This window comes from Podarcis melisellensis (assembly GCF_964234715.1).
Source record: "Podarcis melisellensis genome assembly, chromosome: 2".
NCBI classification, from domain to species: Eukaryota; Metazoa; Chordata; class Lepidosauria; order Squamata; family Lacertidae; genus Podarcis; species Podarcis melisellensis.
Window position 1 is genome coordinate 79,618,511 of NC_138529.1, and position 25,805 is coordinate 79,644,315.

A 25,805-nucleotide genomic window follows, 5' to 3' on the forward strand; every position below is an offset into this window, starting at 1 on the left:
GGAGTGGGATTCAAAAGAAAGGACACTTGGCTGGGAAAAGGCTAGCAACTTCCCCAGACAGGAATATAGTCCAGCCCCTCCTGGAGATGCCAGAGATTGAATATGGTATAACAAATGAGGTGCTCTACTGCTAAGCTATGGACTTCCACAAGTGATATTCAATGGCACTGGAAATTACTTGAAGATTAACTATACATCATATGAAAGAATAAAAATTTAAATCAATTCTTAAATTCCACCATAAGCTCTATAAATTTCAGTTAAAGACAGTAGCGATGGAGCAAATCACAACTAGTTTAGGGGCTGCACAATCCAGCGAGGATGAGTTATTGCCATTCATAAGTAGTGGTTTCACAGGAAATGCTGTTTTTAGATATGCGTGGGGTGTGAATTTGATTCTACCCTTTTCTTCAATTCATGTATTCTGAAGTCAACCTTTAAAAAAAGTTTTGTCATAGGCATGATTTGTGAACCTTTAGAACAGTTTTTTAAAAGAAAATTATTCCAAGCCAGTCTTTTGCAAAGCTATATTTATTTCTTATAACTTTACAGCTACAACAAAATTTTCACAAACTATACAAAAAGGCTTAAAACAGACATTAAACAGGTGCATTTAATTTAATAGAACTGCATTTCAGTTACACTGGATCCTGGACGTCGGAATTCCCAGCACAACTTCATTGTTCTGCTAATCCACAGAGCAGTGAATCATTTAGACACACACACACAACACTCAGACCCATTTGGTCCATCTGCCAGGAGGTCATTTCAGTGTTGCAAATGTATGTCCAGTTGTCTGCCTCTCAGAAGAGGCATTTACCTAAGAAGAAGAAAATACTGATTAGTTTTCTGGCTATGTTGCGATTGCATACATTCCATACATTACAAACAATGAAATTTGCACCAGGAGCTCATGAGGTCATCACATTTGTTTTTCTTCAGGCGGCAACCTCCACCAAACCTGACAAAACTGCTTTTGAACCCAGAAAAATGTTGAACATGGTTTGTCATGTAGTATGGGGCAGTCAAAGAAAAGAAAAGAAATCTAAAATCGCATTAGATTTACTTGAGTCTTATGTAGCTTTTAAAAATCCTGGCTATTAAACAAAGTATGATACATTTACAGTAAGATATCAATACAAGTATATTTCTTTTAAGTAAACATTATTTAACACAAAGCATAAAACATAATCATCCTCAATATACAAAGAATTTCTGTACAGTATAAGGATGGATTCTAATGACCGATTCTAATTGCAGAGATTTTTTACTGAAGTAGCTGGCTCTCTACAAATAAGTTTCTGTTGGAGCTGGACCAAAAATTGACATGTGCTGAAGTTCAGTGTGGAAGCTGTGACCATGGAAATCCAAAGTAAGTGATGTTTAACGTGCTAAAAAAGAACAATAACAGCCAGGAAGGAGAGTTTGTCATTGTCCTGGTAATGTGCTTCAGCATATTCTTAGGATGCAGAAAGGTCACTCATTATCAGAGTGCTGATCCTTATGTAACAAAAACAAAACAAAAAACAAAAAACAAAACAAAACAAATAAAAGGTACCATTCACACTTCTAGGTTTGCAGAAGTGCAAAAAACTTAGATTTTTTCTATAAATTAGAAAATAGCCCAATGAGGGCTGAACATAGTTGCCACAAATCAAATGATGTCTATGGGGGAAATAAATGAAAAGCCAAGGGGGAACAGAAGGCAGAGAAGAGAGCTTAGCTACCAAGAAGCCTCATCAGGAGCACTTCACAATGCAACATTTTGTTGCAGGTCCCACTTGTATAGTACTGCTGCTCAGTTTATATCCCCTTGATACATTATGCAGCTCCTTATCTCTCAACCTCTCTTACTGAAATCCACTAAGTATTCAAAATATTAGAACACTATAGGTCTGGACACAGCGCAAATCTAACAACACTACTCTGAAGTAAGCTGTATTTCATTCAATGGGGCTTGGTCCCAGGTAAATGGGATTAAAATTACACCCCAAACCAAGTACAGTACTAAAAAAAGGGGAACACTGGTTTTTCCCTTCGCAGATCTTTGCCTAATGTCAAAGCATGTAGAGCAGACACCTTTCCTTTCTGAATAGCGGGCAGGAGGAGGAACGGCAAAATCTAAAGCTCACCCATCTGCCCTATATGCACTTAAAACTATAAAATTATTTAGCTTTGCAGCCACCAATTACTAGATTTTTCCTCTGATTTTGCAAAAGAAAATATCGTGTTCCTAAGCCAAACTAAAGTTCATTTTTTAATTCAGAATCCAAAAAACGACAGCTCATAGGTTACCTTCCTCATCCACCTCCAGCCATTGGTGGAGGACTTGGACCTCCTCCAAAGTGGTTTATTCGACCCATTCTACGACGAGGAATCCCTGGAGGCCTAAAACAAACAAAAGCAAAATGTGAAGAGAAAACACCTGGCAAGAAATCCCATCAGAGAAGCACCTTCAGATGTAGCAGATTATGGGTTTCTAAGATTGGTAAAATAAGTTTTCCTTTCTTAGGCTCCCCAAAATGCAAGATTCCTTATCAACAGATAAGATACCTTTATACCAGAGCTTTCCAAACTTTTCATGTTGGTGACACACTTTTTAGACATGCATCATTTCATGAGACAGTAATTCAGTTTTACTAGCAAACCAGAGGTTAAACCAGTCCTTTTTTTTCTTTAAAAATGTTTAGGGGTACTCTCATTTTGACTCAATAAAATCACCATTTTATAGTTCAAATCGGGGGAAATAAATACAGTAAATGGACAAAAGTACGAAGATTCACAAAATGTTTAGGGGTATGTGTACCCCTTCGTTTCCCTAGAAAAAAATGCACTGGGTTAAACTTTCCAGCCCTTGGACGAGAGCAGGGAGCATTCACATGGCACACCTACACATGGCAGCCGACACACTAACGTGTTGTGACACACAGTTTTCAAAGCTTTGCTTTATACCTTTATAATGTGAGGCATCTTTACAAGGATGGCCAGCTAAGCTTGAAGTAAATGCAGCATCTCTCATTCTGAACTAAATTTGGAAGATTTTAATAACTGAAGTTAGGGTGGGGCTCACATATGGCCTCCACATGTAGTTTTGCATCCAGTTGGGCTATGCACAGACCTTCAGCATAGAGCAAGGCCTGACACAAGTGGGCCCCACATCATATGATCCTCTGTGATGATGGCTATCTGGTGACAGCTTACTTGTAAATGGATTTTCAGGCTCAAACTCACAATAGGGATTCTACTTGAGCTCCCTCACCTTGCTCCTGTTCTTCACCATGTGCAAGATCTAAATACTGGGTGTGTGTGTGAATCAGGCCTAAATATCTTATGTTTCCATATAATCTGTCACATATTGTTTGCTCATATTTTTTTTTTCTTTCAGTAAAACACACACATAACAACCTGACTTTTTAAGAAGATAGTAGTATTTTGTGTACCATCTAAATCGACTGCCTATTTGGTTAGGCTGATGGGATATGGGAATCCAAAAACATCGGGAGTGCAGCAAGTTTCCCACCCTAAATTAAAATGAAAAAGCAGTACCCCCTTCCATCATCGTATCTTGAAGAGGAGGTAGATGTGTAGCCTCTCCTTGTCAAGTCTGGGTGAATAATGCTCTGGAAACTGAAATGACAAAAGATTCCCATTAATCCAGTGCTACAAATAACAGGGTTAAGCAGCAGGGTTAAGCAGTTCAGTAGTAGTATTAAGTTTAAATGAACAGTAAAATTGCCTTTCTACAATTTATTTTCTATCTTTACTTCTGAAGAGAAGATATATATCTCTGATATATATCTTCTGAAGAGAATATCTATCTATCTATCTATCTATCTATCTATCTATCTATCTATCCCGGTCCAACATTTGTCAATTGAATGGAAGACTGACAAAATCTAAACTTGAGTCAGGACTTATTTTAAATAGCCTTTATGAGACATCAAAATATTATCAGGGTGTCCCCAAAAGCCTAGAATGCTGGTTTCCTTTTTTCAGATGTCACAAGCATCTCATGTGACATTTCAGTCAGTTTCCTGTGCATTGATCAATTTAATTTTAATCAATCATTTCTTTTTCTTTCTTGCTTTGTGTATTGTCATCTCACGACTCTAAAAGAAGGGACGACCTAAAGGATTTATTATCAGATGCATACTGCTCTTCACAATGAGAGATTTAAATCTAGGTCTATTTTACTGAAGAAAAGCTTTGCTTGGTGTTCAATTGACTGTTAATTGCATCCTATAATCTATCTATCTATCTATCTATCTATCTATCTATCTATCTATCTATCATCTATCGACACTGCCATAAGACTAGTTCCAGATGGTTCTGAAGTTGCACAATTTAAGATTTAGATTAAGAGAACAATTCTACTTACAACATAACTACGAAGTCTGCTATTCCCCAAAAGAAGTCAGTTATAAATGACAAGCTCCATGGAGCCCGACTCCGGCTATCCAACACTTGACCTGTAAATAATAATAATAATAATAATAATAATAATAAATATCATCTCAAAATAACAATGTACACATCATTATGAAGAAGAAAGCAGTATTATTCACAAAAAATGGTATTTTAGAAGTTAAAACACAAATCAGTATTATTTCCCTTTAATCATGTGGCATGGGGACTTACTGTTTGAAAAATATAAAGCCTGGGAACCTGGCCAAGGAATGTACTTTACCAGTTGTTATATGCTTCCCTAACATAATTTACTACAGGAGTGGAGAATCTGTGGTCCTCCAGATGTTGCTATACTGTGACTCCCATCATCTCTAATGACTAGTCAGCGGTTGCTGACAGTTAAGAGACCAACAAAACTCGGAGAATTTCCCACCCCTGGTTTACTGGAAGTAACATTTCACTTGACATAAAAATAGTCACTTAAAATAGTTGTAACTGGAGATATGGGCCCAACTGCAAATTTCTGTTTGTTCAAATCTAAGTTTACTCGTCCATTCTGCAACACACGTTAATGTGTAACAAATCAAGTGGAAACATCTCCCCCCACACACACCTAACAATGCTAGTTTCTTGCATCATAGTTGCTATGTTTCCAATGTTCAACCCATCTGGAGCAACAACCATCACTAGCAAATCCTTCCACCTAAAAGCTCTCTTATAGCTTAGTCCTATATATTTAAGAAGTTATGTACGGGTTAGAAAATCTTACTCCTAAAAATGAACACAGCATAGCAGCCCTAGCTTCTGTACTCCTGCACATTTTTGTTACTACAAACTACAGACAAGATACACTAGTTCTCCAGCCGAAATTGCAATCAATGCTTAATTTTTTTAATTCTTCTAGTGCTAAACCCAGTCTTGTACTTAACAACAGGTGACCAGGAATTTCAAGCAACCCAGTAAGGCGGCTGGTGGAGGAGGGACAGATTGCTCCATCATTCCACCGTCAGCCTACTTGGATAGCACAGAAAAAGAAAATTACCTTCCTTCACAACCAGAGTGAAAACTCAGTAAACCAGGGTGGGGAAATATGATCCCACCTCTCCACCAGCAGTTCCCTTGATAGAAATGTTTTGTTTGTTTTTAAACAGACTGCTAAAAGACTATAAGCTTACATTTCAGTGCTGTCTGTGAAAGAGGGAAAATGCAAACTAGCAAGAACTACTGCAGGCTTATTAACGCCCTAATAATAAAAAAGGTATTTTAATCATTAGGCTTTTTATCATTGTTATTAGATTTCTCCCATTCCCCAAAAGCACTAATCAAACCACAATTACCTGCTAGTGTCAGCACTGAGAACGCAAATCAATGACCATTTAAGTCAAGTATATTATTCTTTAAGAACGTATAGAGTTGAGTTCTAATTTGCTGAGCAATAGTCAAGGTTCAGAGAACCAACGCACATTAGGTAGATCAATTGATAGTTACTCTGAAATGCTATTTGTACAGCTTAATCCTATGCTTACTTCAACAAAGTTCAACAGAGTTTAAGATTATCACCTACTGCTAACATGAAGCAGAGGAGCCAAAAGTAATTCCACCCCAAATTTGTAAATTAAGGCATATAAACAATTTCTTTCTTCTGGGGTGACAGTCCAAATTAGGAGGCAGAAGAATGGTTTGAGATGACAAACCAAGCAATTAAAAATATGAATCGAAATCTAGTTAAAACTGCATTGGCCGTGAGCCAGAATTTATCAGAAGAGGTATGTACTGGGTTGACACCTGCAATGATAATCATATTCCTGTTTCCAACCTTATAGGATTTACAGACCAAGGCAATTCTTTGTGCATCTGAATAATGACTTCGAGGTGCCCACAAGGCGATTTAATTATCCCGCTTTTGAAAAATAAAACAGGCTTTTAATCCGCACGAAGCCATTCGCCCGGGTTCTTTCGGAGTTACCCTTTGAAAAACAACCTCAAGCCCTGTCATACGAACATGACAACCCTTTCAGTGCATCTTTTCAGACAGGAGCAGCAGGAATTATGTAAGTTTATTCAGCAACTATGAAAACACTACTGGCAGCCTTCCGGATCTACCAGGTTGCAGAAAGCGTGATCTTGCGTAGGGGCCTCGATCTACACCACCTCCACCTCCACTACAAAAGGAGCAGAAAAAGAGAGGATGAGGCATAAATTTTCCTCTGCCCCATGGGCGTAGCCGGGTGGGGCAGCTGCCTCCCTAAATCAAGAAAATAAATAAAAATACTTAACTAACCAACTGCGCTGCAGATAACTCTGTTCTACCCTCCCCAACATAAAGGCTGCCCCCCCCTAAAACAAATCATGGCTATCCCCATGCTCTGCCCCACTCCCACCCCATGCTCTGCCCCACTCCCACCCCACTCCCTCCCCACCGCGGAATCTCTGCCCCTCACCGTTCGAAATATAAACCATGGCTTCGCCCCACCGTCCCGGATCCGAACGCTCAGAGGTCTCTCTCTCTCTTTCCTGCTCCAGCCCCGCCCCTCCTCTGTCACCCAGGAAGTCGGAGCTGGGAAGACGCCATAGGCCGAGCGATCACGGGATGGGCCGTTGCGTCACCACTTTGCCTCCCTTAAGCAGCCGCAGCTGCCGCAGCCGCTCCTTCCGCCCTTGGCCTGCCAGTTCGGCGGCTCTGACAGCATACTCGCCTCATTTAGACCACAGAGATAGGAAAATGGTAGAGCAGCGCGCCCTGCGCTCCTCGGTGGGCGGGAAACAGAAATAAAGAGAAACTCGGCGGCTTTGATATGCCATAGTACACGACTGGAGATGGATGGGGTGTGTTTGTGTGCCAGGTTCAATATGAGAAGCTGAGCAGTGTGTGGGGAGTTCATAGAAGTCTGGTCAAAATGGCACCTAAGGACTGCAACCTGGGTAGCCTGCACATGAGAAGCTGGAACCAGAAAAAAACAAGCTTCCAGGTGTTAAGGGGTTACACTGGAGCATTCTTGGTGCATTGTCTTTATGGTTCTGTAAGCTAGAAAGAACTAATAAGCATAACCATAGAGGAAAACGCAAGAGCGAAAGGATGAAAAGTGTAGAAGTCTGAGCAAAAGCAATTATATGATTTCATGCCAATAGAGGAGATCATTTGTGTTGGATAGGCTGGCCCCCCAAGAAGAATACAGGCCCGGGGTGTGTGTTGAGCCCAGGGAACTCCCCGCTACAGTGTGCAACAATTGTGCCTCCCCACTCTGGATGGAGCGGCTAGGAGCCTGTCTACACACTCCCTGGACCACTCCTCTGCTGCTCTGGGTGGCTGGGTGTGGCATGCAGGCTCCTCTGCAAGGGCACAAGGGACACAGGAATGCCAATATTTGCCAAAGAGCGCAAGGGACAGCTCCCTGCCAAGGGCGCAATGGAGTTTAAATACAGCTCCCTGCCAAGGGCGCAATGGAGTTTAAATACACCTCTGGTGGCAATATCCCTTCCACATAATTTCTGAAATACCTCCTACTCTTCTTTTTCTCTCAGATCAGTGCCAGTATCTGTAGCTCACCGTTTGAAACATAGGGCATTGTTGTTTTTGCCTCCCAGGTGTTCTTTTCTCTTGCCTTTCTCCTTCTCCCCAACCTCATAGGACCTCTTCCTCAGCACAGAAGAAAGCTCCAGCTGAAGAGGGATTACTGGCTGAGCGCAGATAATAGACTGCCTCACAACTGTTGCCATGCCAACGGTATGTAATAATACATTGACGCTTAGGCTGTGTACTTCCAGCCGGATCCTCTGGGACCTCCAAATAAGTGTGTATAAAACTGCTGTCTTGTAGGTACATATAATAGTGAGTCAGACACCATTGGTCCATCTCTCTCAGTATTGTCCACATTGACCGGCAATGGAGATCCAGGAAGGCTGCCCTATCTGGAGATGGAATCCAGGATGTTCCGTGGGCAATTAAAAAGCGCCATTTGCCACAGTACTTGTTCATCACTCAGGGGTCTTTGTACTCAGTGGCCTGAACACCAGGAGCAGATCTGCAAGCCTAATACTATGCTGATTCAGACATGTCCTAACATAGAATCATAGAATGGTAGAGTAGGAAGGGACCCTGAGAGACATCTAGTCTAACCCCTTCTAATGCAGGAATCTCATGTAGATCATACATGACAGATGGCCATCCAAACTGCTTAAAATTCTCCAGGGAAGGAGAATCTCTCATGGGAGTCTGTTCCACTGTAAAACAGCTCTTACTGTCAGAAAGTTATTCCTGATATTTAATTGAAACCTCCTTTCTTGTAACTTTAATCCCTTGGTTTAAGTCCTAGCCTCCAGAGCAGGAGAAAACAAGCTTGCCCCATCTTCCATGTGACAGCCCTTTTGATATTTGAAAATGGCTATCATACATTCTCTCAGTCTTCTCTTTTCTAGCCTAAACATACTCAACTCCCTCATCTGTTCCTCATAAGGCTTGGTTTTCAGACCCTTGATCATCTTGGTCCCCCTTCTCTGTATATGTCCCAGCTTGTCAGTATCCTTAAATTGCCTAGAACTGGACATAGTACTCTAGGTGTGGTTTGACCAAGGCAGCTAGAGTGGGAATATTACTTCCCTTGATTGGGACACTATACTTCGGTTGTTTTCAAAGAGTTGCCTTTCTGTAGTGCAGATGGGGACCTTCAGGCCTGCATGTCATATGTGGCCTCTAGTGGATGCTTTGGATCCAGCTTGTTCCTTGTTCCTGCTCCCCATGCAGCATTTAAGCTTAGGAAAAAGGATATTCGTGTCGATAGAAGTTTATTTCTAAGCGTAATTGCTGCTTAAGCTGAGTGGTGGTGGTTTGCAGCCCACAAAGATGAGTATAGGCTCTGTCTACAAATGCATTGTGAATCTATCTAAAAGGTGCACCTAATTCTACATCTCATTAAGAAGAAAACCACCCACAATTTCATTTGTTATCTGTTGCTGATCATTTTAACAGCAGATTGATCTGCTGCAAAAGCATAACTTTCCATTCCTACTTTCGTGGCCCTAAGCCTCAACAACTAAAAAGAAGGTAGAGTGCTGTTGTGCTCAAGTCTAGCTTGAAGGCTTCCCATAGGCATCTGGTTGACCTCTGTGAGAACACGATGCAGGCCTAGATGGGTCAATGGCTTGATCAAGCAAGCTCATCTTCTTATCTCTCCAGTATACAGGGACTGGAGAACAGAAGATACAACTGCTGATAAATTGATATTTATAGGGCCTTTTGAAATCATTGCAGTAGATACTGCTTTCTATTCCCAGCTAGTGAGATAGTGGGATGTGGCCATCTGTATAGTCTTGCTCCCTCTCATTGTTTTCCACCAGCGACTTAGAACAACTTTATTCTTTTGAACTTCAGTTAATTGTTTCTCTCACGCCCTATGGGCTTTTACTGTTTGCATTTGATTTGATTCCTAATTTGCATTTGATTTATGCATGCATTTCATTTGTGTTTGTTCTTGATTATTGCTTTTTAACATTTAACTGCTGTGGAGTCTTTGTATTTGTATTTTATTGTTATTTTTTCCAATTTTATTTTTAACTGCTGGATGCTACCTCAGGTGCCTTAAAGTGTAAATGAGATATTAAATATATTAATAAATACTACCAAACATAGTGATTATTTGCAGGATGTTTTATACACCATAAAACCACCTTTCACAAAAAGACTCAAAGGCCAAGAAAGAGTTGTCAGGCTTTCAGATTTTGCATTAGACAATAACTGGAAAAGAAAGAAAAAGAGGATAACAAGAGCTCCAGTGCTAAAACACACATATAGAGGGGTAAGCCTCACTAAACCCAGTGGGACTTACTTCTGAGGAAACATGCAGAGCGCTCTACTCTAAGTCAATAAAAATACATATATTGAATTGTGTTCTACTGTGGAGAAACTTTGCCGCATCTTGAAGAGGAAGCAGGGGCAACAGTAGAAACTTCTAGATCAGTTTCATCCACTTGATTGGAAGCACATGGATTTTTTCCACACAGGAGACACCTAACGAGACAATCGCGGAACTGGAAATGAAAAGTACAAATTTACTTTTGGCTCATGCCACATTTGATTATACGTCATTCATGTACACAAACACACACATATATATATGTGTGTGTTTGTGTGTGTGTACTGCTGTGAGACACGTAAAGACTGTATCCAACATTGCAGCTCTACGGGTAGAAGGGGCTGCCATGTGCATAATTAAATTTCCTCTTCTTTCCCTGTTCCTTTCTGCCACTCCTCCCCTTGCATCCTCGAATATCAGCTCTGGAGGGATGGGGTAAACCCTCTGAAGCAGATTGCGGGGGGGGGGGGGGGAGGGAGAAGAGAGACTGGAACCCCACTGGCACAGTATGTTTGGTATGTTACAACCCACCTCATACAACTAGGGTTGCCACTGTGAAATCCCTGGCCCTGCTCCTATGCCTTAAACAGCAGCCTGAGACATGGAGGGTCAGTGCCCAGTGCAGCGGAAACAGTTGTGCTCCCCAAAATCTGCCTCTGAGATAAGGACAGGAGGCATTGAGATAAAAAGGATGAAGGAAACGTTCAGAAGAGGTAATTGATTTATGGGGGCGGAGGCGGGAAGAGAAAACCACAAGTTTTAAAAACAAACCAGAACAAAAAGCAAAATTGATTTGGGATTTAGCACATAGTTTTTGCATGCCAGCAGTTTAGAAAACAGATTCTTCCTGCATATTAACAGCTAGAATAGGGTATTTTCCCTCTTTCTCTAAAGTAGGGTTTTTTCCACCGGTGGCTTCATAGGGGTCCATTAAATGGCTGCAAAAAATAAAGCCACCTCCTCCATGTCATAAAACAAATTGTATGCAAAATCTTGTGCCTATATATATTTATATGCATTTTTCTAGGCAGGGGGTTCCATAGCTTTCAATCAGATTCTCAAAGGGGTCAGTGATCCCCAAAATGACCACTGCTCTAAAGACAACATATTATTATGCATGCTATGACATAAATTTCTAAGCAATAAGTATTTATCTTCTTTAAGTATGTATGTATGTCAAAAGACTCATTTACTATTAAAATGATATTTAAGTTTAAATCCAGCACAGATTTAGGCATGCTTAAGACCATTGTATTCTATGGGCTTAGTGCTTCCTAGCTCTGTTGCGTTTTTTTATTTGTTATTAATATATGGGGACGTGGGTTGTGCTGTAGGTAAAACCTCAGCGCCTAGGGCTTGCCGATCGCATGGTCGGCGGTTCGAATCCCCGCGGTGGGGTGAGCTCCCGTCTTTCGGCCCCAGCTCCTGCCCACCTAGCAGTTCGAAAGCACCCCTAAGTGGTACCGCTTTATAGCGGGAAGGTAAACGGCGTTTCCGTGTGCTGCGCTGGTGCTGGCTCGCCAGAGCAGCTTCGTCACGCTGGCCACGTGACCCGGAAGTGTCTCCGGACAGCGCTGGCCCCCGGCCTCTTAAGTGAGATGGGCGCACAACCCTAGAGTCGGACACGACTGGCCCGTACAGCCAGGGGTACCTTTACCTTTACCTTAATATAAGCACATTAAGCATTCATACTATTTTTATGCACTGATGAAAGTTTCAAAGGCATTTTTTATGCTATAATAGATTAGGATCTTATTTTGTGTAACTGGGCAAAAAATCCTGAATGTTGATATAATTGTTACTGAAACAAGTGCATGAAGAAAACAGAAAAAGCATCCTTGATAAATCATTATAATAAGAATTCATTTAGCCACAAGGTGGCAGCATAGAAAATAATTCTGCACATACAGCAGGCCGCTTTAAGGCAATCTTGGGACAAACCCACCAGAGCATTATGCTATATTCTTTGTGCACAAGAATGTTTTGTATTGCTCGATTTACTTCCTGACTAGTGAACAGACAGCAACGTGTGTTTGATCTGTTGTGCAACCTAAAAAGCAGGTCAAGCACATACAAAATTCTTGGTTAGAGAACATTTCCCTTTTTGCAATGTGTACCATCCCTGTGAGCCTGCAAGGAAAGCTGGCATGCCTGAATAGATATAAAAGCAATGTAAGCAATTTTATTTTCTTGGGAAAGTCCAGACCTGCAGATAGATGATTTGTGGTATAGTATACTCTACATATCATGCAGGGTGGGGGTTAAGATCAGGGCAGCGGATTTTGTTTTGCAGTGTAGTTCAGAAGAGGGAGCAGAGGGATTTGGAAGTAAAATTCGCAGGGTGGTGGATTTTTTTTAAAAAAAGACTCCCAATGGATGTTGAGTCTATACAATATTTATACTTTGATTTTCATGCTCCACAGATCATATTGAGTTTAAACTCACCTGCTTGTTCATAAAAATGTAGATGATTGGATTATAGAACGTGCTGCTTTTCGCCAGGTACATAGGAATGGTGGCTATAATAGGATTAATGTAGATTTGAGGATTACCCACAACTACCAGGGCAAAAGTTGCGTAAGGAAGCCAGCAGATCAAGAATGCCATCACCATGACTATCACCATCCGTGACACTTGAGCTTCCGCTTTCGTTGTTGAGCCTCGTTGAGCTACTCCAACTTTAGCAACCTAGTTAAAAATAGCACATTCAATACCTATCAAAAATAGGACATACATCAGTGTAATTACATTTCATTGCACATAAAAGAATAGGATGACAGTTCATGTGGAAGTGCTTAAGAATGTTTTATTCTGCATGCCAGCAGGAAGTTCAGGTCAGCCTTTACAGAGCAAGTTTATTTTGGGAAAGAGAGAACAGGAGGCTTTTGTAATAATCTGCTAATTTGCAAATATCCAGTCTGAACAGGTCTTGAGGGATGCAGAAGCAAGTGTATGGATACTGGCAATCTGACATGTAAAGGTGACAGTGGCATCCATGTTCTGAGCTGATATGATGTCTTAGAACAGGAATAGTTAATGTGGTCCCCTCCAGCCATTATAGACTACAACTCCCATCATTCTTGACCGTTGGCCAAGCTGGCAGGGACTGATAGGAGCTGAAGTCCATCAGCATCTAGAGGGTAGCACATTGGGTACCCTTGATTCAGTCTGTCTGCCTCCAAATGTTTGCAACTGTGTAGTCTTACGAGTTCACCTAAAAGACATTTGGCTGCAAAAGCTGGGAAAAGGAGGAGCTGTGAGGCCAAAGATTGGAAAGCGCAGTGAAAGTAAGTTCCATGAGGTAGGGAAGAAATGAGAAATCCAGAGTGACCAAAGTTCTCCCTTAAACATAGCATATGATGGAAAAAGGCACGCCAGAGGAAATGCAATTTGCCAAGATACAGGAATGCTACAGGGTCTGGGCCTGAACGCTCTAATGTGGCAGCGAGGAAAGCAGTAAAGGCACGGACCAAACTCCATTGCTACACGGAAACTGGCCGTGTGATGGACAGATAAATTCCTTGTAGGCCTGTTTTTGTTTTTTCATCTGAGCAGACTTTAAAGAAGTGCTTCATATGTTATACACAGAAGGTTTGCTTGATAAATGTGAGGGGAAATATCTGTTTTGGCGTTTAGTTAAGAGGGTGAATTTAAAACAAATTGTAAACACTTTTCAAAGCCAGGAATGTGAGAAGCTGCCTTATACCAAGTCAGACCATTGTTCCATCTAGCTGAGGAGTGCCAACACGGACTGGCAGTGACTCTCCAGGGTTTCAGGCAGGAACCTTTCCCCATCCTACTTGAAGCCACAGAAGACTGAACCTACAACCTTTTGAAAATTTGAACTAGCACTGAAAACACCTTCCAAATACAATACAGTAATCTGTCTCATAGCCAGTTCCCCTGCTAACCTGTGGTGTGGGTTTCTGTTCAGCAAATCTGTGCTTGCTTCAGTAGCAGACTGGCAGCCAGAGCAAATCCCACAAACAAGGTGTTGTAATATGTTGCCACTGGTTTGCCACCACAAGCAACCCAACTACCACATTATGCACCAGCTGCAAGGATAGCTCCACATAGAGCACATTGCACTAATACACATTTGAGGTTGCCAATGCATGGACACTAGAGGACACCTGTGCTTTCAGTGACAGTGATGGATCTAGGAGCACCTAACATTATCTTATATTGCACACATTAATGTGTGTGCGCACACAGCCCTTGTGAGTGGCAAAAGCAGCCCCAATGCTATGTGTGAATCTGAATCACAGATAAATCGTTAATGAAATTATGCTTTGGTATGGAAAATATGTAAGATATGAGCACCCATGCTTAGTGAAGTCTAAGCACACCAGTTTAACATTTGCCTAAATTCAGATTCCATGTGCTCCGATTCCTTGAATGATGACAGTATGCAACATAAAGTAGCCGATATTGACCCAGTTTTGTTTTTTTTAAAATGTAGCTCAAGCCCTTGGGCCAGATTGTCTTTTGAATGAGTCAGTACATTTTAATTCTGGAATTTTTTTTAATGGTGCTAAAACACTTTTAAGGTCAGCAAATTAAGCAAAACATAATACGAAATGCAGTACTACCTGGCGCAGAGTCCATAGTAGATATCCATAGGAAACCAAGATGGCAGCGAACGGAATTGTAAAGCAGAATAGAAAGTAGCAGACAATATAGGAAACATTAATAGGGTCACTGTTGTACCAGTCCGGAGCACAGGAGGTCATGACGCCTTCCATCTGGTATCCTCCCCAACCAAAAAGAGGGGGAGTGTTCCAAACGAGAGACCAGACCCAGGACGCAGCAACTCCAATCATGGCTTTCCTGGTGGTAAAAGTAAGTGTTCCCATAGGCTTGCCGATCACAATCGCACGGTCTATAGCTATCACTGCTATGGTGCATAAAGCTACAATGCCTGCAATTGAAGTGGAAATATGTTATTCATTCCTTTTAATATTAAGAATATTACACAAACTGTATCACAACTGGTACTGTTGAATTTCTGAAGAGCCTCGATGCATTCAAATCCTTACCTTTCTAGGGAGCCAGCATGAGGAATTTGCAACATTCTGCTGTAGTTTTGAATTGCATCCTTCACAAGAAATCTTCCTTCCATTGACAACATTACTTTCAACTAGTATCTCCTGGATCAGGGATGGGGAACCTGTGTGGCCCTCCAAGTGCTGTTGTACCACAGCTCCAATCATCCCCTGACCATTGGCCATTGACTTCTGCTAGTGGGAGTTTGGGGTCAAGCAACATTTGGAAGGTCACAGGTTCCACACTCCAGTATCTCCCCCTGATTCTTCTACTTCTTATTTATTAAATTTGTCCATTGCTTTATCTTGCCCAAGGCAACCCAAAGCAATTTGCAAGCCAGCAAACAAAAGCCACATAGGTATATTAAAACCAGGGAAGAAATACATTGAAAACATCTCCCCACCTCTCTCACTTCTAAAAGGCCATGGAAAGGGACAAAGGCCTGGGGACAACATCCCCATAAAGGGATGTTTTTGGCTGCCATCTAAAGATGTATAATAATGGCACCAGGCAAGCCACCCTGGGGAGAGCATTCCACACCCATTCCACATTCCTCTTGTGGAGGGGGCACATGAAGAAGGGCCTCAGATGATGATTGTAGGGTCCGGGTTGGTCCTTGACGTATTGCACTCCTGAGCTATTTAAGGCTTTATCATTCTAAACTAGCACTTTTAATTGGGCCGGGAAACTAGTTGGCAGACAGTGCAATTGGGCCAGGATCGGTGCTACAACCTGGCCACTGAATTCTGCTGTCTTTAAAGGCAGTCCCATGCATAGCATGTTGAAGTAATCTAACTTAGGGGTTACCAGAACTCAGAAGCAGACTAAGTGCTAATATATGCAACATTCAGGAAATTTAGCTTGGTCACATTTAATTTTAAATGGAGTTGCCCCACTTCCAAAGTTAAGTAGATTAGTTAAAAGAGAGAGCCAGGGAAGTTAGATTTCTTCAGCAAGCTTGATAGTTATTTAAAAATCATTAATATAGACACACAGATAAAATGTATATAACAAATTTAGAAAGGTACTAATAATTCCAATAAGATACAAGTATGCTTAACAAGCAGAGTCCAGAAAGCTATAAAAGGCAAAAAGGGCATCTGTAAAAGAGAAAGTTTTGCCAAAATGAGAAGAACTAAAAGTAGTACAAACACTGGCAAAATAAATATAAATTAGCGATACAGCCAAAACAGTTTTTCCAAAGAGCATACTGGTGGTAAACAATTATAGCATTTTTAAAAATTTATAGTAATTTAAAATGATGGTTGGATAGTGTTTTCGAGGTTACCAGCATGAGTTTGACCAAACTGCGGGAGGCAGTGGAGGACAGAGGTGCCTGGCGTGCTCTGGTCCATGGGGTCACGAAGAGTCGGACACGACTAAACGACTAAACAACAACAACAACAAATTTAAAATATGACATTCTAGAACTATCCATTAAAACCCATTGGGTCTGGTCATTTGTCAGATTACAAATTAACACTGAACAAATCAAATTCTGAGTGAAGGATTATTAGGAAAGGAGTTGAAAATAAAATCACCAATATAATATTGCCATATAAAAATGTATGGTACCACCCCACTGGAATACTGCATACAGTTTTAACACTCTACCTGAAGAAGGAAGTTCTAGAGCAAGAAAAGGAGCAGAAAACTCTCAACACTGCAAGGTTAAAGCATTTGGAGCTATTTTAGTGTAGAGAAGAGGTATGCTAAGTCTGAACAGGAAGGAAGTTTTAAAATTCTGTATAGTGTGGAAAAAGTGGAAGAGAGAAACTTTTATCCCTCACCCATAAGAGTAGAACTTGGGATCACTTGCTTTAATAGCTTGCCACTTTATTCAGAACAACAACAACAACAACAACAACAACAAAATAATAATAATAATAATAATAATAATAATAATAATAATAATAATAATTCATCATCAACACACAACAGAATATTTGAAGAGAGTCTCTGGTTAGATCACAGTGCATGGGGCTTTGCCTTTGCTTTTGTACAGTTTGATTTCATACCATGTGGTGGGGGTGGGGGTGAGATACAGGTTACCCAACATCATTTTGATTTTAGAAGACCAGCTCCACATCTGTCAAACTTGGCCTGTGTGGAATGGGAGAGATAAGGATCTGGCCTGCTGGATGGACCCAGTTCCCCACCCCTGCTTTTAAAGCCGACTCGTATATAATATCAGCTTCATTCACTAAATGAGTGCATGCATGCCCCCTTCACCCTGACTTTTCCATCTTGAGCAGAAAGGTCTAAGGGGGCTTTTAAGCTCATTCAGGAAGCATGCCCTAGCTATGAAGAACCTGCACATTGGGATATGGTGGTCACTTCTAGACCAACCTGTTTATTGAGCATCAATTTGTAAGTGGAACCTGGTGTAAGAAAGAAGATAGGGAGGTGGGGCCTGATTGAGGGCAGATTGAGGTTTTTGGGACAGTGATCCATTCACCCTAAATAATGAGCCTCCACTGCTGAAATAACACAGCAAGTTGTGGTTGAACAAAATATGGTACTCCTCCTCCTAGAGGAAGAGATAGGAGAGTGCACATTTTCCTCACACTGTTAAAGATGGCTCATCTATGGGCCAGTAAATGCTAGTTCCTGGGGTAGGGAGTGGAGAAACATCAGAGCAGAGCTGTTGCCTTCATGTTTGGCTATTGACCTTCCTGGGGAAATCTGGCTAGCCAGAGTGAAACAGGCTACATGCACTTTAGGATTGTTCCTATCAAGATGCCGGCTTTAGGAAACTATCCTCAGAGATTTGTAATTGTGCTGCATTCAGTGTTTTTATTTGCCCACTTTTATTTTATTGATAAATACTGGCTTCACTCCTTAGTCAGATATAAAGCTTTGTATTCCAAGCAACTAACTGCAGCTAGTAAAGTGTAATTTCTTATTGATACTTCATCTCAGTTCAACTGTCATCTCTTAATGCACCAGGAAGAAAAGTGTTGAAAACAGTGCAATTTTCATTCACCAGTAAGTGCTATAAAAATTAGAGTTCTCTAAGGACAGCCCATATGAAGTTGAGCTCCTAGGCTGAACAATGGGATGCAAGTAAAAGAACTGATGAGATTATAAAATGTCTTGTTAAGCCATCCCATGAATACTGAGCCACGTTTTAATTACTGCATCATAAAAATAGACAGTGTGGCAAGCTTAGAAATGGCAATGAAGATTGATTTTTTAAAGAAAGGATGCCGGGTGCATATAAAAAGGAAATGTGCATTGTGGGGGATAGATGAGAAAAAAGTAGTTTTGTTGTAATGTACATAAAATGCTGTATGGATTTAAAAGTGAGCTGGGTCCCTTTAAATAGGCAGTTTGCAGGCATCCTATATGCCTGTTTTATATTGAAACCCCATTCACTCATTCTCTCCCCACTCCCACCCCTTAAATATCATTGCAGCAGAGGGGGAGAAGGAATGACACTATTACTCTCCCCCCCCCCCCCGCAGCAGGGTTTAAGCTGGTTGTCTGCCTGAGCAACAATGGATTTCCTAGCTATGAGGCATTTGGAAGAGTTCTTTGGCTTGGGCTCCAGGCTTGGGCTCCCCGCTCCAATTCCTTTGCACAATCCTGGCTCCCTATTCCTGTGCTCTGACAGCTGCATACAGCTCAGCCCTGACAGTGTCGGAATCTGGGAGAACGCCAGCCATGTAAAGTTGCATAGCCTAAACCAGGCTTCCTCAACCGCGGCCCTCCAGATGTTTTTGGCCTAAAACTCCCATGATCCCTAGCTAGCAGGACCAGTGGTCAGGGATGATGGGAATTGTAGTCTCAAAACATCTGGAGGACAGAGGTTGAGGAAGCCTGGCCTAAACACAAATTTACTTCAGTGTAAAGTAGGCCACTGTGACTGGCCCTAAGTCACCCAATGAACTTGTCCACTCCAAGCTCAATGATATACAACACTACACTGGTATAAACCGGGCACAAAGACAGATGGTATAGTCAAGAATAATACACTTGGCCTAAGCCATGTAGGGCTTTCTGTCACACCAGCGCCTAGAAATAAACTCAAAATAAATATATGATGAAAAGCACTCTGACTTTTAATAGTTGTCAAGAACAGCCCTACAGAGAATGTGTTGTATAGAAATCCAGTGTGGTGCATGTGGTGCAGTGGTTAGAGTGTTGGACTAGAACCTGGGAGACCAAGCTTCATACCCCCACTCAGCTATGAAGCTCACTGGGTGACTTTGGATCAGTCACTGCCTCTCAGTCTAATCTACCCGTTGTGAGGATTAATTGGGAATGGGGGAAACAATGTACGCCACTTTGAGCTCCTTGAGAGAAACGGTGGGATATACATAAATGCAATAAATGAAATGGGGCGGGCGGGAGTTGTCTAGGATTGACATTGCAGAAGTGCAAATGATGCCTACTAGGGTCAGTTGCACATTTCTATTTGCAGAGACAACCTTGTATCATTAATCTTTTTTTATGTGGTGGAGGGGGGGGGGGCGGCGTGATTTTAGAAAGCTTCACAGGGATCAATATACCCCTAGTGTAAATGACAGCTTAGTACAAGAGTGGAAAGGACAACATGTCCGATTTTAATATAATATGAGGACAGTATATAAGGGCCTTTTGTGGAACATTATATAAATAAGTAGTTTGGCTTCTAAGGTTCTCGCCTCCTCTTCCATTCTGTATGTGTGCGTAATAGTGGTTTGGAAGTGAGGGTTGCTCAGTTTGCATTCTCGGGCAAACGAGAAACTTGATATGTACCACCCAAGGCATTTTGGGTACACCAAGAGCTATTAACAAATGTAACAGCATTACTGAACTATATGGGACGAAACTATTCTTATGTTATAATATTATGCCATTTATGGTGGACAGCTGAAGCTTCAATTGCTGCTTAGCTTTTTAAAATTGCAATACAAAAGGGCCTGGGAACAGCATGGGACCTCATTGGTGGCTTGGGAATGCAGTTGAAGTGGCTTGGACTTTACGTGGGCAATCCTGTGAAGCCCCTAACTTCATTCTTGAATGGTGCCCCATTCTTCCATTCCACTAGAGTTCCTTCCTGTTGTATTTCTCCTGGCTTGCCCCCTTTTCCTCCCTCTAGTTTTTCCCTTGTTTTTAAAAGTGGTCCTCCCCTTTCGTTTCAAAGTAGTTTCTGAACAATTGGAAGGGGAAATGTTTTATTTAATTGATTTTTAATAAATAAGTAACTCTGGTTGTATGGCTTGGCGGGAAAGAGCAAATTGATAGATTTCTGCGCGCGCGCTCTCTCTCTCTGTGTGTGTGTGTGTGTGTGTGTGCGCGCGCGCGCGTGTGAAGAGGAAATGAATTTCCTTCTCTGGCTTTCTTGAATAGTAGCTATATTAGTTTTACATGTGTTACATGTGCTTTAACTGAAAAAAACCAACCAAACCATGCCACCAGAAAACTTGGAGGAGCTTACACCTGAAAAGACCTGCATAGGATTGGGAATTCTAATATGAGAGAGCCATGGTGAAAACTGGAGAATGGTGATCTCTATAAGTTAATCCAGGACACGTTTGTCTCTCGCTGTGCTCATCAAAGATCCTGGCTCCACCTACCGCGGGAATGTGACCCTTAACAGAAAAAGGTCGCCAGCCTTTGCACTTTGTAACCCAGGCAGATGGGTGGCATATAAATAAATTATTCTTATTATTATTAGCCATCATTTGAGTGCCTGGCCCTCTGGGGGTTTGCTGGTACACAGTGCATCCATGAAAGAAGGTTAAGAAAGAACAGGGAGTTAGATTCCTTGGTGGGCCCTCATTCTGAAGCCCTAGCGTTGGGAATCATGCCTCTGTTTTCAGAGGGAGTTTACAAGGCTAACTTCATTTCATAATCTTCACTGAAGAAATAGGCTCTTTAGAAATGCTTTGTTAGAACAACTCCCTCCCCATGTTTGGGTCACTGCACTTCCATCCAAGAGAGTGACACCTCATGCTTTTACATGTCAGGAGCTTTTTTAGAAAAACATTTTGAGCATCACTATAAAAACCCATTTCTTTTCTGAAACACACTGAAGCTGCTATTTTTGATTTGCTTGCCTGGAGCCAAATTTCTGTCACAACTGTTCTCAAGAAATGCTTCTCTATTGTGAAAAAACTCTTTTATATGTTGACTAACCCTTGATTTTTTATTTATTTTTTAGCAATAGCCCTTGGTATTGCAACAACTAACAGTATATGTGCTTTATAGGTTGGCAATTATTTCAGCTGAGTTCTTTGGCAAAGGGCATAGAATTTTTGATAGTGTAGTAGATGACATTTCATCTCAGGAAAATGTTTTTAGAAGGAGCACAGCATTTTAAAAACATGCCAGTACAGTATCTTGATTAGTAAAGATTTAACATAAAAATGTGAACATGTATGTTTCCTGAGCATATTCTATTCTCTTGTCATTGCTTTGTTTTGCCATTGTTAAGAGCATGTAGTATGAGCCAGGAAGTCCCTGGATCAAATCTTAGCAATGGACTCACTCAGGGGTCTCTATTATTATCCTCAGCAAAAAACCCCATCCCATGAAACATGAGGATAATAACAGAGGCGTAGTAGGTGGCACTGTGGGTTAAACCACAGAGCCTAGGACTTGCCAATCAGAAGGTCGGTGGTTCGAATCCCCGCAACGGGGTGAGCTCCCATTGCTCAGTCAGTCCCTGCTCCTGCCAACCTAGCAGTTCAAAAGCACATCAAAGTGCAAGTAGATAAATAAGTACTGCTCCGGTGGGAAGGTAAACGGCGTTTTCGTGCGCTGCTGTGGTTCACCAGAAGCAGCTTAGTCATGCTGGCCACATGACCCGGAAGCCGTACACCAGCTCCCTCAGCCAATAAAGCGAGATGAGCGCCGCAACCCCAGAGTTGGTCACGACTGGACCTAATGGTCAGGGGTCCCTTTACCTTTACCTAGCAAGGTCAGGTGGTACCTGGTGCGGGATTTTTTTTTGTCAATCTCTCCCCCATCGACGGCTCGGGGTAGTCTTGGGAGTTGCAGGCGGGTGGCTCACCCGGGGGTGACATTCAGCGTGTTGCCCACACGCAACTCCCAAGCCTCCCCCGAGCTGTCAAAATGAAGGCAAAGCGGCGCAGCTCCCCCCTTCCCCTGATGGCTCGGGGTACGCTTGGGAGTCGCGGGTGGGCGGCGCACCGAATGTCACCCCCCCTCAGGTATGACACCCAGGGCGGTCCTCCCCCCGCCCTCCCTTCCTACGCCTCTGGATAATAATATGTGACATGTTATAATTTTTAAAAATGAAACTTTATGAGTGTTTATTCCTTAACTAATTCATCATATATCGTCTTTATCTTCAGCACATTTAAAATGTACTGAAAGACAGTATGCGAAGGGCTTTGAGCTTTTAGGGGAAACGCTGCCTAATTTCTAAGTGTTGTTATTTTTAAAAGATGGAGGGAAGACAGGGCTTGATTAAAGGAGAAGTGAGGACAGAGAAGGAAACAAACCTACAGGCAAAGCAATCCTGAAGTAGAGGTGGCTTGAAGAGGTGCACTTGCCATCATATCCACAGCCCTACAGCTGCTGCTGGACATAGTGAAAGCTAAGGAGCAACAATCCTCCCTTTTTCTGCAGCACTAGCGCTAGGTTGTTAATACTCCAACACTATTCCATAATAAATGGTTTGTAAAATAATTGGCATACATATGGTACATACTGTAAAGTCAAAAGCTATTTCTATTTGATAGGTGGTGCACCCAGAGAAGCAATGGAGGCTTATTTAACTTCCTACAGTTAAATACCAACCGATTGAATGGCAAACAGAGGCAATATTTTGGGGCAGAGGTTCAGGGCACCCCCACAGGAGAATCAGCAGGAGGGCTCCCAAATGCAGCACATTTTGAAGTGACATTACCACCAAAGACTATTTAAAATTACCTAACTGCATTACTGATAGCAAAGTCAGAAACAAAGGTCCAATTTGCTCCATTTCTACCCCCTGATTTTGCACCTATGCAAAGCTAAGAGAGATGTAATTTTATTTTTAAGACATAACTCTACCTGCTAAAAAGATTGTGATAAAAAATGCATGATATTAAAACACACACATATTAAAACTGTAAGCATATTTGCTGCAATAGGGAGAAAAATAAATAAGAGACCAGCATTGTTGAAATGCTAGCACAGCTAGGAGTCTTACAGAAATCTGTTGCTCTTCCTACCATGCAAAGAAAATTTAGTTGCTTGTGCTAACTTTAAACATTTTGGCATCTGGCTCCTTTCTAACTTATGATACAACAAATCAGTTTTAGACAAGTACTCACCAAAAAATGCCATAGAAAAGCCTTCGGTGACACAGCCAACTCTACCCAGGTTGTAATACCCAACAGCATTTGTTTCTACATTCAGAGTTCCTCCCAACAAGGCTGCTCCAAGGTCTGCTATGGCTAAATTGACCAGGGAATAGTTAATTGGCTGACGAAGCTGTCTGTATTTTATAGTTACTGCAATAACGGTTGTATTTAGAATTACTGATAAAGTGCAAGATATTGCCATGATAATTGCAATTATAGTGTAACCAATACGAGGCATCAAGACCACTCTTCCTGTGCTGACATTCACTGACAAGGGATTGGTGTCCAAAGAATCCATTTGTTGTTAAGACACCAAGCTGAGATAAAATACTATTTGAGCTTTTTTGCGTTGTGCTACCTGTCAGTCTCCAGTCATTCTTTTCTCTAGATATGAAACCCCTTCTCGTTTGATGTTTCAAGAAATACAAGGCATGATATTCCATGGATTACACAACATTTAAAGCAAATCCTTAGATCCGGATTTCTTTGATCATAATTCTCCCCTCATCATTCATTTTCTAATTAATCTAGCACTACACTCATCATAATTACTGCAGCAGAGAAATATGTCTTGCACAGAACTTTTTATTTTTCCTAGGGCAGTGGAGTGCATAATTCATTTTAAGAATGAACCTGTGCAATCTAAATGCATTTGGGAAAGCAGTTTCCTTAATAGGAATAATCAATTATGGTTTTTCCCTCCCTGACATGCTGAGTGAATCTTTCCACCTGGGTTCCCCATGTCAACTGGAAAGTCAGAATGAAAGGGGACAGAACGAAGATTATAGACCTTTCCGTTTCATTCCCGAAACTCTCTCTTCACTCTCTCTGCAGATGGTACCCCTGACAACATAAATTGGCTCGGAATTTATTTACTCTCAGAAAAGAACCTCAGTATACTAGTGAAGGCCTTGGCAAGCAAACAGCTTCTGCTGTGGATTTGCCATGGCACAAAACCATCACTTTTCAACATGTGTGTGCTTTTCTCTACTAAGCATGCATACGCGGGCAAAAATGTGTTCTTTCTTTGGTCACCTTTTAACACCTTTAACATACTTTGGACATGTCCCTAGTCCATGCATAAAACCCTCCACAGGCTTATGATTGGTAAGTATATCTTGTTATGAGTTGGATGGGTGGGGCAAAAGTGGGCTCTGTGTGAGACCCTTCTAACCCCTGGTTCCAGCAAGTGTTAAAAAAAATAAGCCAGGCTAGGTTCTTGTGTTGAGGTGATAGCCTGGGTGATGGGCCAGGTCTCGGTTAGTTGGAAGGAAAAGCCAGTGTTTAGAACTGAGTTGCAGTGATGTGAACTAGAAGAAAAGCAACAAGCTGGAGGGAGAATCAGGGCAACGAGAGCAATGTTTGATTTCTGTTTGAATGCAAGGCTGTGGCTATGAAAGAAACAATACCCTTTTGGAGTGTTAATGCTGTGAACCCCTCCATTGCAGGCTCAGGCTGTATATATGCGTAAATAAACAATATAAGGACACTGCAGTCTCCACTGTGCCTCATTTCTAAAAGGAAACACAAAACCTGGGAAAGACCTGGAATTTTGCACCATTCAGATATTGTGGTGGTGTGCAACACTATATTTGAAGCTACCCTTTACTGCATGCAAAATGTTTTCCAAAGTTTTCCTTCCACATTTATCAATTCCTTCTGCTACAATTCATTGCCATCAATGAAATAATAATGCATGTTATGGTTAGGGCATCCTCTTGCCCTCGGGTTACAGGCTCAAAGAAGTTTGGAGCTTTTTAATTTTCCCACCCTCAGACAAGATTATTCACACAAGCAGTGGAGTTTTCCTGAGGGCATTTGTGAGATCTGAGCCTGAGGGCATTTGTGAGATTTTCAGGTTAACCCTATAATTCCTAAAGGACAAACAAGAAAGATATGTACATGTATCAAACAGGGGAAGGGGAATGCATTGATATAGTGTGTTTGGTGTCGGCCCTTGAACCAGCTCATGGGAACTGCAGTTTGTTAAATGTGTTGGGAATTATAGTTCTGTGGTGTGTAAACTACAGTTCCCATGAGTCTCGGGGGTGCTTTAAATTTATGGTGTGTACACAGCCTCATTCTGCCTAATGGTAGAGCCTGGCCTGCTCAAACCGCTAACCTCTCCTATCTATTTGAATTACAGAAATCAGAGCAAACAGAAATGAAACAGGATATTGCCGAAGTCACCAGCAAGATT

The 25,805-nt window shown here is 41.6% G+C and overlaps 2 protein-coding genes across 3 annotated transcripts; both read right to left on the reverse strand.

The window, feature by feature from the left end:
- Positions 1-513: 513 nt before the first annotated feature.
- On the reverse strand, positions 514-7,988 carry SELENOK (selenoprotein K). Of its 2 annotated transcripts, none has more exons than XM_081898368.1 (5): positions 7,955-7,988; positions 4,379-4,469; positions 3,547-3,627; positions 2,296-2,388; positions 514-820 (listed from the first exon to the last, which is right to left on the reverse strand). In XM_081898368.1, the coding sequence occupies exons 1-4, from the start codon at positions 7,971-7,973 to the stop codon at positions 2,301-2,303; spliced, it is 279 nt and encodes a 92-aa protein (XP_081754494.1). In that variant the 5' UTR covers positions 7,974-7,988; the 3' UTR covers positions 514-820; positions 2,296-2,300. The 2 variants fall into 2 exon arrangements, with proteins under 2 accessions (XP_081754494.1, XP_081754495.1); XM_081898369.1 differs by lacking the exon at positions 7,955-7,988 and adding an exon at positions 6,849-7,011.
- A 2,269-nt stretch (positions 7,989-10,257) lies between these two features.
- Positions 10,258-23,903, reverse strand: LOC309362644 (parapinopsin-like; the record flags this gene model as incomplete). The annotated part of the gene is made up of 4 exons (XM_081898351.1): positions 10,258-10,431; positions 12,702-12,944; positions 14,849-15,177; positions 23,576-23,903. 4 exons carry the CDS (start codon positions 23,901-23,903, stop codon positions 10,294-10,296), a joined length of 1,038 nt encoding a protein of 345 aa, XP_081754477.1. The 3' UTR covers positions 10,258-10,293.
- Between the last annotated feature and the right edge of the window lie 1,902 nt (positions 23,904-25,805).